The sequence below is a fragment of the Cricetulus griseus genome, chromosome 2, assembly GCF_003668045.3.
Source record: "Cricetulus griseus strain 17A/GY chromosome 2, alternate assembly CriGri-PICRH-1.0, whole genome shotgun sequence".
NCBI lineage: Eukaryota > Metazoa > Chordata > Mammalia > Rodentia > Cricetidae > Cricetulus > Cricetulus griseus.
Window position 1 is genome coordinate 322,464,691 of NC_048595.1, and position 13,604 is coordinate 322,478,294.

Below are 13,604 nucleotides of genomic sequence, written 5' to 3' on the forward strand. Positions count from 1 at the left end.
GGTAGATAGATGGATAGATGGCTGTAGATAGATAAATTGGGAGGGGCAGGGGGGTTGGGTGGGAAATATCAAATTGGGTGCTCAAAACATCCAGCAGAAACTACTGACTATAGAAATCCTAAGGCAACCAGCTAGAGTCTCTGGCAGAGCAGATTGTCCTCTCAGATGAAATTTTCAGAAAAAAAAAAAAAAGAAAAACACAAAAAACAAGTAACAGTAGGAACATGACATAGTCAAACTGGGGACTTACAAATACTCAGCAGAAGCTGACTAGGGAAGCTCCATGAGGCAGCCAGCTAGAGTTCTTGCTGGAATTCCAGGCAGAACAGGGCCTTGATTGAGTCTTCTGAGTAAAAGAAAAAATAGCCACAGGTAGAAATAACATCATCAAATCAGGTGCTCACAATGTCCAGCAGAAATCAACTGGAGAAGTTAATGCAGCCAGCTAGAGTTCCCAATTGAGCTTTCTCTCCATGGATGAGCTTCCTGTGGCTGAACTTCATACTTTTCTTTCTGACCGTAGGCACTTTTATATCATGGGATAAAGCAACAATAGTAACATGTTCGGAATGTTTGTTCTCTTGCTGTTTGTAAGGACATGATGTTTGCTGGCTAGTTTAATATCAACTTGATAGGGCCTAGAGTGATTTTGGAAGAGGGAATGGCAATTGAGGAAATGCCCTCACTGGATTGGCCTTAGGGTCACCCTGTGATGAATTTTTTTGATTAATGATTGATGTGGGTGGGCCCAGCTCATCCTGGGCTGGTGGTCCTGGGTGCTATAAGAAAACATTGAGCAAGTCATGGAGAACAAGCCAGTAAGCAGCATTCCTCTATGACCTCTTCATGAGTTCTTGCTTCCAGATTCCTGCCCTGTTTGAGTTCCTGCCATGCCTTCCCTTAGGGATGGACTGTGATGTGAAACTGTAAGCTGATATAAATCCTTCCTCTCCAAGTTTCTTTTGGTTATGTTGTTTTATCACAGCAATAGAATCCTATCTAAGATATGATGTTTTTACCCTTGATCTCTTTTGCTGTTCCCTTTCTCGTCACAGAGTTAGTGCCAGACAAGGGGCTTGGAGGACACTTAACATAAACAGACATGGCTCAGAAGTAGGGAAGCAACCCCAGTTCCTGAGCCAGCTTCTCAGTGAGCTCAAACAACACATGGGTTTACCAATGTAATGTACTGTACATCTCTCCAGCACGACAAGCAAGTACCACTGTGCCTTGCTTTTTACATAGGTTCTGAGGATTGAATTCAAAGTTCTCATGCTCATGAGGCAAGCCTTTTGCAAACTAATCTGTAGCTCCTTAGCTTCTAAAATTTACTTTTAATACTGTGATATTACATGGTCTTTATTGAAAGTTGATGGAGTCTCCATTTTTAAGAGGAAAACTTTATAGGAAATACCATCTTGTTTTCTAGGATGATTGCAGAGTTGTCTTGGCAAAACAAGAAATTACAAGATTATTAGAAACACTGCAGAAACAGCAGCAGCAGTTTACAGAGGTTGCAGATCACATTCAGTTGGATGCCAGTATCCCAGTCACTTTTACAAAGGTGATGTATTGCCCTTGTTTTTACCTATGCTTTCTACAAATTGCAAGTAGCATGAAATGTAAATCAAATTAAGGAGGACACTAGGGAACTCATGAGTTGTAAAATTTCAATAAAAACTTTCATCAGTGGGCAATAGAAACAAGTGAGATTAAATCTCTGTTCTTATTTCACAGTTTAAGTAGAATTGTACCCAAGACATTTAGTAATTTTATATTTTTATACTTTACTGTCAGGTATCCAGCTAATACTCAAATTTCTTAGATTCTTTTTGGAAAACATTCTGAAGGAGTGGCCAGTGCTCTTAACCGAGGAGCCATCTCTCCCGTTCCTGTCTAGCTATCTCTGCAAGCCTCCATTTTCAGTTCTTGTGGTGATATACCCAGAAATAAAAGTTAGGGGTCATGTAGTAAGTTTTTTTCAAATTTTCCATTAAAAATTTTAAATTTTTTTTTGTTGTGAGAAAGGTTTGTATGTAGCCTGTGCTGGTCTCAAACTCACTATATAATAGCTAAGGATGACACTGAACTAATGATGATACTCATGATTCAACCTCCAGTGCTGGGATTATAGGCTTGTGTCATCACACCAGGTTTTTGTCATGCTGGGCATGGAACCCACAGCTTTGTGCATGTTTTGCAAGCATTCAGCCACATATGTTATCAGGAATTTCTGTGGTATTTTACATATGGTTAACATATCATAATCTTACTGTTGTTGTACAAATATTATAATTTCTCCACATTTTGGATAGTGGCCATCTTAACCTGTATGACATTTTATCTTAACTGTGGTCTTATTTTGCATTTTGTTTTGGTTAACAATGTTTCTTTCGTATACTTTCCTGTTGTTTGTCTTGAGTAACTATAAGATTTTGGTTCACTTTTTTTGTTGTTGTTTAAGAGTTCTTTATGAATCATGGGTATTTACCAGTCTCTTTTCAGCTTTTTTTTTTTAATTTCTAGATATTTTACTTCATTTGATAAATTTCTTTTTCACTATGTTGATTATGACCTATTATGCAGAAAGGTCTTAAATTTTATGTAAATTTCTTTACCTGTTCTTGCTGTGCGCGCGTGTGTGTGTGTGTGTGTGTGTGTGTGTGTGTGTGTGTGTGTGTGTGTGTGTGTGTGTGTGTGTGTGTGTGTGTTTCGAGACCTGGTTTCTGAAATTCTCTCTGTAGATCAGGCTGGACTTGAACTCACAGAGATCTGCCTGCCTCTGCCTCCTGAGTGCTAGGATTAAAGGCGAATGCCACCACTGCCAGCCTGTTTCGGTTTTGTTGCCTGTGCTTTGGTATCATATCCAGGTATTTATTGTCAGGTTCAAGGTATTGAAGCTTTTCTTTGTATTCTTCTAGCTTTATAGTTAGGAGTGCTTTCATTTAATTCATTTTGAGTTAATTTTTGTGTGTGGTGTAAAATAAGCGTACCTGTTCATTCTTTCACACACCAATCTTCAGTTTATTCATTACAGGTTTGAAGACCATCTTTTTTCTTTGTTGAGTCATCTTTGGAATCCGTGGTGCAGATCATTTGGTTGTATATGTGGTGGTTTACATTTGGGCACTTTACTCGGTTTGTTTGGTTTTGCGTCAGTCCACATGTTTTTCATTTCTGTGGCTTTGTAAAATATTTTGATGTCAGAAAGTGTTAGTCCTCTGACTCTGTTCTCTTCAAAATTGTTTTAGCTGTGTTCCTTGAGGCCTATAACATTTTTTTCTTCCCCACAAAAGTTGTCTTTTTGTTTTCTAATCTGTAATTTGGCATATATTATACAAATACTCTACCATTGAAGAGTACTTTCACTCCATGTCATTGGGATTTGGGTAGAACTTACACTGACACCTGAACAATATTGATTTTTCAGATCTATGAACATGGAATGCCTAAGACGTCTTTATTAATTTTTTTAGATTTATTTATTTTATGTATATGATGCTCTATCTAAATGTATGCCTTTATGCTAGAAGAGGGCGTCAGATCCCACTATAGATGGTTTGAGCCACCTTGTGGGTACTGAGAATTGAACTTAGGACCTCTGGAAGAGCAGCCAGTGCTCTTAATCTTTGAGTCATCTTTCTAGCCCCTTTGTTAAGTGTCTTGTATGTGTGGAAATATAGCAATGCTTTCCAGTTTTTTAAAATTACTTTTTTTTGTGGCTATAATATTTTGACTGCATATATGTATGTGCACGTCATTTTTGCCTGGTACCTGATGAAGCCAGATCAGGATGTCAGATTCCCTGGAACTGGAGTTACAAACTGTTGTGAGCCTCTATGTGGATGCTGGGAACTGAACCTTGGCCTCTTGCAAGAACAATAAATGAGCCACGGAGCCACCTCACTAACCCTCTCCTCTGCTTTCTTAAGTTTTATTTATTTTTATGTTTTGTATTTTTCAATGGACAGGTCTTTGAAGTGTTTAGCTAAGTTTGTTATTAAGTGTTTTATTGCTCTTGATACTTCTGTTGTAAATGTGATTGCTTTCTTAGATTCCATTTTGAATTGTTCATTATTAATGTATAAAAATAGAACTTGTCTTTCTGTTGATCTTGTGTCTTTATATATTCTAACAGGTTTTTTTGGGGGGGTGGGTCTTCAGGGTTTCCTACATCAAGATCATGCCATTTATAAAGAGAATTTCACTTTTTTTTTTTTTTGATTTGGATGTTTTTATGTCTTCTTAGTTGTTCTAGTTAAGATTTCTAATCCAGTAGTATGTTGAATACTCCTGTAATACCATGTAAATTAGAGATGGCTAGAAGGGAGATTTGACTTTTTCTTACCTTAGATGTGTTAACTATGGGATTTTCATGTGTATGGTTTCTATTAGTGTTTTGTTAATTTTTTTTATTGTAAAGGCATATAGATTTTCTAAAATACTCTGTTGGTGTCAGTTGAGATCATCACTTGGTTCTTGCCCTCATTTGTTGATGGGGGGTATATTAAGTTGATGTTGAAATGTCTTCCTGGCACAAACCCATTTGGTCATGGTGTAAAATCATTTTAATTAGTTGTTGCATGCAGTTTACTAGTATTTTATAATTCTCTAGTTTATATCTTGTTATGTTTGGTAAGGAAAGAACAGTGATGGACACTAAGAATGCCTCAACTTATTTGTCTATTTATTAGCAGGACTAGGGATCAAACTCGGCCTTGTCCATACTAATAAAGCTCTTCCACTAGTTCCAACCACAGTTTTCTTTTTGGTTTTGTCTTGGCCTAAGTGTGTGGTATCTTAGCTAGTATCTGAGGTTCTCACAATTAGAGTTGTGTCTTTATATCATATTTCTGAGATGTAGTATGGAACTACACTGCAGACTTGGGAGCCCATAGATAGATAAAGTTGATGCTTATGGAACAATTGAGCTTAACTAGAATGAAAAGGAAGATCTCATAAGTTTCTAAAAAAATATTTACATTTGAAAAGAAAATAAGATTCTAAAAAGGGCATTAGTAGCTAGAAAAATTTAAGTCAAGAAAATAGCCAGGTGTTGGTGGCGCACGCCTTTAATCCCGGCACTCAGGAGGCAGAGGCAGGCGGATCTCTATGAGGTCTACAGAGTGAGTGCCATGATAGGCTCCAAAGCTACACAGAGAAACCCTGTCTCAAAAAACAAAAACAAAAAAAACAAAAACAAAAAAAAAAACAAAAAAAAATAGTATTTGATGGGCTGGAGAGATGGCTCAATGTTTAAGAATACTGGCTGTTCTTCCAGAGGACCCAGGTTCAATTCCATCACCCACATGGCAGTTCACACCTAGTTCCAGGGCTTCTGACACTCTCACACAGACACGCATGCAGGCAAAACACCAATGAACATAAAATAAAAATAAATTACATATTTAAAAAAATGAAAGTTAAAAAATAGTACTCTAAAAAGGGAGCAAAACAATAATTTCTAACAACAGATAGCACTTAAATGTCAGGAATTATTGTACAAATTTTTATATAAATTTAAAACATAGTCTAGTAAATGTTTCCTTTTTAGTCTCATTTTTATAATTCAAAGAAGATAGACAGGTCTTACACTAGGAATGTGTATACATATGTTCATTTCAATTCTCTGTGAACATCAAAAAGTAAGAAATGATCTAAAATCTGACAGATTGGTTAAGTTGTTCACAGATTGTAAACTATCAAAATTGTTTGGTCAGTATATATTAAAGTGAAAGCTTTCCATAACATATGGCAAGTGAAATATAATAGTTGTATTATCTGTATATTGTTTTTCAAAACATACTTGGAGAGTTGGGATATATTGTTTTTTGTTGCAGGATGAAACCCTGAGTTTGTTTCCTAGCACTAGAAAAATACACACACACAAAAAAGGAAATGAATAGTAATTTGTTTTATGTTTCTTATCCAATGTGGAATGTATCTAGAAAAATATGGACCAGTATTATTAATAAGAGATATTGCAGGACGTTTAACAGTGGTCTTTATTTTTAATTATCCCTTTTTTGAGGTTTTAAATTTCTGTGTGATATTTACATGTTCATGTGTTTGCATATACATGTGTATGCATGTAACTGCAGGCTGGAGGCTAGTGTCAGGTACCTTAACATTGTTCTGGGACAAGGTCTGTCACTCAACATGGTTAAAACAAAACAACAACATAAATATTGTCATATTCTGACTTCATTTTTTTCAAAACCACAGGACAACAGAGTTCATATTGGACCCAAAATGGAAATCCGAGTAGTTACATTAGGATTAGATGGTGCTGGGAAAACTACTATTTTATTCAAGTTAAAACAAGATGAGTTTATGCAGCCTATTCCTACAATTGGTAAGTTTGAGTACTGATAGCCAACTGGCCTGTAGCTAGCTGAATTCTGTGAGTGTGATGGTATGCAGGTTCCCCTTTCTGATGCTAAGACAACACACACAAAAAAAAACGAGATCATGGTTGTGGGGGCTGAAGTATGCATGGTGATATAGCAAAGAGGACTGAATGCTGATAGGACAGTCAGATGGAATAGAAGCTTACAGAATCTGGCTGATGTTTGGAATGAGGTGGTGGCAGTGGTACAGAGCTGGCAGATATATGGATGCCCAGGTCCTGACCCTGGTGAAACTGTAGCGGTCCTGCAGCTGTTAAAGGTAGATATTCCCCAAAGGACTAGAAGTATAGTTGGTTTGGCTTCAGTAGCTATTGCTGTAAGCAGACAATTGCTAACTCAAAATATAAACAGGGATTTGTTTCTGTTTGATGTGTCATTCATTGTTAAATATAAATACAAAAGTAATGTTTTGGCAAAACAGGTTTTAATGTGGAAACTGTGGAATACAAAAATCTAAAATTTACCATTTGGGATGTGGGTGGAAAGCACAAATTAAGACCATTGTGGAAACATTATTACCTCAATACACAAGGTAAGAGTCAAGAATGACAATTTTTTTTTAACTTAAAAAGATTCTTAAGATGAGTTTTTAGTCCTCTGATTTTTCTAACAAAACTGTTATTTAAAAGAATAATGGCAGAATTTGAGCAGAGGAGAATAGTGGAGGGAATGATGTAAATGTATTTTATTTAAATTTAAAAAGTAACGGTAAAATTGGGATATGTACATCCGGTTACTCATGAAAAGCCATTATTATAGAATAAAAAAAAAATACCTCCTGTTGGTTGTTATTAAAGTTGAAATCTGTTATCAGTATTCTTATGGATATGATTGCTGACCATAAGGCAACATGAAGTTGAATTTGTGACATATATGTGTATTCTGAGGGTAACATTTAGCCTATTGTAATTTATGATTGTTCAACATCACTACTGCCTGATTTATATATAGTGTGATCCCAGAGGAACCCATCATAGCTTTCTCTTGACCAAACTATACATACCCCAGCATTCCATCTAGCCTTTATCACACCTGTCTCCATTCTACACTCCCCCCCCCATGAAACATACTCATACACTTGTTTAGGTTGTCATCCATCCTATTCCCATTTAAATGTTAGACTCTTTTTAACCAGGACATTTAGTTATTATGGTTACTATAAGCCCTAATTTTGAAGGAGAAGAATACTTTAGAGAGATAATCATGGTGATACTTTATTTTGTAAAAATTGTATTTTTTTCCCCTAAAACGGTTTTTTGTTTTTTGTTTTTTTTTAAGTTTTGAGACATAGTCTCATTATGTAGCCTTACCTGGCCTGGAGCTTGCTATGTAGACTAGGCTGGCTTCAAACTCATAAAGATCCTCTGCCTCCAGAGTGTACCCAGCATTTTTTTTTTATTTGTTTGTTTGTTTGTTTGTTTGTTTGTTTTTAGGTTAGCATACAAAGTAATGAGTTTCATTATGGCACTTTTGTATGTATGTGTCATTATACTGTCCTTCCTCTTAATGACCCTCCTACACCAAAAGAGTCCTCCCCTTCTGCTTTTGTAAGACTTTTTGTAAAGGAAGGAATTTCAAATAATAGTAGCCTCAAGGTAGATCTTAAGCACATTAGAGAGGAGAGCCGTTCGTGTTTGGTAGAGTCAGTTTTATAAATCCTATCAGAGGAGGAGAAAGTAAACTTGTGAAGTAAACTAAGATTATATCATTAATTATTAAGTACTACAAAGGAGTGTGAGTCAGAGTATAAAGCTCTATGAGAAGCGATTTTGACCTGGTAATTTATAAGGAATTGCTTCAGAACTGAGGTGTGGGGTTGCTAATGGTCTAGTGAGTAAAGACCACAATATATTGGCCAGCAAGAACTGTTTCTCAGCAATGGCCTATGGAAGTACATTCCTGCTGATACTTTGATTTTTAACCTACTCTGGATGTTTGATCTTCACAACTGTAGGGCATTACATTTGTGCCATTTTTAAGGCATTTTATGTTTTTGATGTTTTGTCACAAAAGCACTTAGGAAAAAATTCAGATAAGAACTGATAGTTTGCAAAACTAGAAACATTAAAACATTTGCAAAAAGGAAAAAAATTATTAAGTTCTGCTATTAAGTAGGCAACCTTTAAATGAAGACAGAGATGGTAAACAAAATTTAGCTAGAATAATGAATATTACTTCGTTAATTTACTGAAATTTAACAAATAACTTGAGTATTTTTGTGTATTTTTGGTAGCTGTTGTATTTGTTGTTGATAGCAGTCATAGAGACAGAATCAGTGAAGCACACAGCGAACTTGCAAAGTTGTTAACGGAAAAAGAACTCCGAGATGCCTTGCTTCTGATTTTTGCTAACAAACAGGTAATAGATTTTTTTTATATCAAAACACTTATTACTTTAGTAGCTTTGTGTATTCCATGTCATAAGTAAGATGAGAAGATCTCAAAGAATCAACTCAATAGCTATCTATAAAATTTCTGCTATGGAAAATATTACCTTGGTTATCCTAGAGTACACATAAACACACAAATCAATGAATTGATGCAGACAGTGCATTCTTGTTTATGGAGCGTGTTATATTCTAATAAAGATAAACTGGGAAGTAACTTCAATCAGGAGACAGCTATTCTAAATGAATTGGTATCTTAAAGAATCTAAATGTAAAGCCGGGTGGTGGTGGCACACGTCTTTAATCCCAGTACTCGGGAGGCAGAGGCAGGCAGATTTCTGTGAGTTCAAGACCAGCCTGGTCTACAAGAGCTAGTTCCGGGACAGCCTCCAAAGCCACAGAGAGAAACCCTATCTCTACCCCCCCTCAAAAAAAAAAAATAAAAGAATCTAAATGTAGTATTGAGGGAGGTAGATCAAGAGGAACAAGAGTTTAGGCTTTCCTGGCCTATATAGAAATCTCAAAGCTAGCATGAGCTGCATAGCAAGACCCTGTCTCAAGAAAATAAAAGGCTTAGGTTATAAGATTGGAATTAAAATTGTGATAGGATGATTTTATAGATGTCTTTGGGCCTGTAGATAAAGGAAATAATACTAACAAGAAGAGACATAACATGTATTTTTAAGAGATTCAGGTAGAGGATGAAGAAGACCTAGATTAATAGATCTGGTTATGTTGTAAAGGCCTTGCAGGACTAGAATAAAAAGGTTAAGATTTTATGCAAAAGGAAAAAAATATCAAACTTTTTGGACTTGTACATGATAACATCATACCAAAATGTTAAGACTAATTTTGGGGGTAAAAACAAAACAAAACAAAACACAGCCAGGTAGTAAACATAGGACATGTAATTAATAATACCTTGAATTAGAGGAATAGAAAGATGGGAGGAGATAGGAGGACTTCTGTAAGGTAGATTTAGAATAGTGGCTGAATAGAGAAGATGAAAGATAAGGTAGGGGAGGCTAGACTCTTAGTGCCTGAGCTTCACAGGGGGTTAGAATGCTTTTTGTGTGTTTTGGGGGGGGGGGGGGAGGGGGAGGGGGAGGTTCTTTGTGTAGCATTGGAGCCTGTCCTGGAACTTGCTCTCAATACCAGGCTAGCCTTGAACTCACAGGTATCCACCTGCCTCTGCCTCCCTAGGGTTAGAATTAAAGGTGTGTGCCACCATTGCCCAGCGTGACAGAATGCTTTTAACTGAAGCAATGGTGGGGTTTTAATTACGCTTTGTGGATGGGTATTTCCTCTGCATATATTTGTGCATGTGTATGCCTGGTGCCCACAGAGGCCAGAAGAAGGGTGTCAGAGCTCCTGAAACTGGAAAAACAGACAATCATAAGCCAAGCCTCATAGTTGTGAGGACATTTGGGTGCTGGGAATAAAACCAAGGTCCTCTGGAAGAGTGACCAATGCAAACCATGGAGCCATTTCTCCATTTCTCTGAAGTAAAGTTAAATACAGTAGATGTCACAGGAGGGGAAAGTAGAATGAAAAATAAAGAATTTTCACCTCACTAAAAATTAACAAGAACAGGCAAACAAAAAGAACTGAAACATCCTTACCTGACCAGTAAACATGTAGATAAGATACCTGTATTGTTGCTAAAGATGAACTATCAGAATCCTTAGAGTCATACACTGCTAGCATAGTTAACTAAACAGTTTATTACAAGACAGTGGCAACATCTGTTCAAGTTCTAGATACATATACTCCTTTACTCTCAAGGTCTATAGTAGTATATCATGTTACCCAAGATAATTTTGTAAATGTAGATAAACTTATGTAACATAGCCTTTGGATGTTTACATTCTTTTTATAATATTTAGTATTTGTGTATAACTCACACATTCTCCTATATTCTTGACATCAGCCGTTGGTTACTTATAAGACTTAGAGAAATGTAAATGGTATGTTAATAGTTGTTAGCCTTTATTGTTTAGGGGATAACAAGTACAGGTTTGTATGTTCTGTAAGAAAATGTTACTGATTGTTGCTTCTGAGAAGTAGGAGCAAGGAATGTTCAGAATGGGCATATAATATTTGAAAAAATTTAAACTAGTTAGTTAAATCCATGGATGTAGAAGGCTTAACCATATATATAGGTTTATAGTAGCATATGAACACATGACTTCAATAATTGCAGGTGTTGTTAGTAATTACATTGCATCTATGTAAAGAAAGCAGTTTTAATGTTAAGATAACCCACATGTGTTGATAACATATTAAGTTGAAAAATATCTTCCTGTTGGTTTCTACATAAACCACTTGGTTTTTTTGTTTGTTTTTTGTTTTTTAAATGTTATATATGTACTTCTTTTCTTTTTGGGCGAGATGGGGCCATATAGCTGATGCCTTATGGTGACCTTTCAGATAGGAGGAATAACTATGATTGATTTCATCATATTGCCCTTAATATATAGATACTTCTAGCTAAAACTCTTTATTTCTTTCAAATTTATCTCAGAATAATTACTGAATGTAAATATAGGTTTTGTTTAGGATTCAGTTAGAATGTTATTAGATGTGGGGCAATGGGGGCACAAGCCTTTAATCCCAACACTCAGGCAGAGGCAGATGGATCTCCAAGTTCTAGGCCAGCTTGGTCTACAAAGAGGTTCCAAGACAGACAAGGCTACACAGAGGAACCCTGTTTTGAAAAACAAACAAAAATTTTTATATAGATAGTAAGAGAAAAATGATCCCTTGGAAGGACTGATAAAAATTATATTTTGTGTCTTTTAGGATGTTGCTGGAGCCCTATCAGTAGAAGAAATCACTGAACTTCTCAGTCTCCATAAACTATGCTGTGGTAGGAGCTGGTATATTCAGGGTTGTGATGCTCGAAGTGGTATGGGGCTCTACGAAGGGTTGGACTGGCTGTCCCGGCAACTTGTGGCTGCTGGAGTGTTGGATGTTGCTTGATTCTAATGCAGCAGTTGTTTCAAGCTTATGGTTAAAAGTTTGCATGTAATGTATCCTAAGAAATCTTACATCTCAAATATGATAGTTAATATAGGATGTGTATATATAAGAATTCTGGACTGAGAACTAAGTATGCCATTGCTTTTTAAAATTATTCTGTGGCAGTTTTAAATGAGCATATTACGTTGGTTAAATAGAAATTTCTTGGATATAGACTTTTAAAAGGTACATTAGGTACTGGAGACTTTCAGTTTATAGATGACCTGTATATTAGGGAGGAGTAGTCATAGAGAACAGGTAAGAGAAGGTTCTTTATTTCAAGTGAAAAAAAAAAAAAAAAAAACAGCCAGTGGTGTGCCTAACAGATCCTAGGGAAGTACAGCTTCTTTACCCGCCTTTTTACTCAGTTTTGGCAGTAGATATGGCAGTTGTGTACTGGAATTGAAGCTGTATTGGGTATAACAGTATCATTAATGCTGGGGAGTATAAACTAGAGAAAATCAGTGTTTTCTACAGTTTTATTAGAACTCTCTCCTAAAGCATTTTGCATAGCGCACAAAGAGAATAATATCTAAGTGGACCTGATCATTAGAGCACTTCTAAACTAAGAACAATAAAACTGTGAAAGTTGTTTGATCTTCACTAACAAGAACCATTTCCAGGATTGGGCCTAGGTTTATTTCCTAGGACAGGGTCCTAAATTGGTCCTTTAGTTCAAGCATTTACTTAGGCTAAGTAATATTGCATCCTTTGTTGGTAAAGTGTCCTAAGTGGCCTTTATATGAACACATAGAGACCTAAATAGAAAACTACCTACCCCTTAGGGAAAGTTATTCAAACAGTAGGGAATGCTAATTTCTTTAACAAGGTTCCCAAGCTAAGTGCATTCACATGATAATAAAAAGGGTCAAGGCTCTTGAGGACGGTCTCAGTTAAGAAGAACATGTCTATAGAAAAAGAAACATTTATAAAAGTTTACATTTATTATGGCAGTATTGTGAATAAAAGTTAAATTCTGCATTCTTTATGGTTTCTTATTTGTAAAGGATACTCTCATTATGGAAGCATGATTTCTTGAATTTGTTAAATAGCAAGATTTCTTGTTTTTAATGCTCTTCTTACTTTAGGATGAAGCTGATTTTTAAACCGTAGTGCAGTTGTTACAAGGACAGTGATGTAATTTTTAGGTGGCACTGTTCTGATTCAGTTTTTTCAAATGTACTTTTTTTTTTGTAAACCTTTTAGAAAACAGCATTAGAAAAAGCCCATCACATATGTAAATAAAAATATAATATTTTGTCCTTGGTTTTTTAAGAAAGTAACTGGTCATGCTGTTACAAGTAGTTTATGTGCACATGTAATACTTTGTAATTAAATTATTTAATATTTGACTGATTTTAGTAACTGTGAAAAATAAAAATACTGCATTGCTTGTGAGACCTTGAACTATTTTATGTACTAGGTAACTGAAAATGTGTTGTCACTAAGATGTGTACTTGATTTTCTTGTAAATTATGAAGTATATTATTTCACTAATTTTGTTAAACTTTGTAATTCATATTTTTAAAATACAACCAAACATAATTTTAAAATTGTGCTTAAATATGACTATAATATAGGTATACTGTAGTGTTTAAGTGTGATTGTTTTTCTCAGGCGGGCTCCTATTTACTGTGCATACTTAATCGTTTGACTAGTCATTTGTTAAGATTATATACTCTTTCGGAAGTGTCAGATTTTAAGAATCAGCAGATTCTTATGATTTGCTTTATATCTCCGAAATTCTATATTATATCTAGTTATTACTGTATAAATTATACACAGCA

The 13,604-nt window shown here is 35.6% G+C and overlaps 1 protein-coding gene across 3 annotated transcripts in view; it reads left to right on the forward strand.

Annotated features, from left to right (window-relative positions):
• Trim23 (tripartite motif containing 23) overlaps window positions 1–13,324 on the forward strand; it is a 30,272-nt gene extending 16,948 nt beyond the window's left edge. For all 3 annotated transcript variants that reach the window (XM_027401546.2, XM_035440550.1, XM_027401547.2), the window contains exons 7-11: window positions 1,430–1,564; window positions 6,226–6,355; window positions 6,832–6,942; window positions 8,644–8,768; window positions 11,599–13,324. In XM_027401546.2, coding sequence (XP_027257347.1) covers window positions 1,430–1,564; window positions 6,226–6,355; window positions 6,832–6,942; window positions 8,644–8,768; window positions 11,599–11,778 — 681 coding nt within the window. In that variant the 3' untranslated portion in view covers window positions 11,779–13,324. The remainder of the gene's footprint in view (window positions 1–1,429; window positions 1,565–6,225; window positions 6,356–6,831; window positions 6,943–8,643; window positions 8,769–11,598) is intronic.
• The last annotated feature ends 280 nt before the right edge of the window (window positions 13,325–13,604 follow it).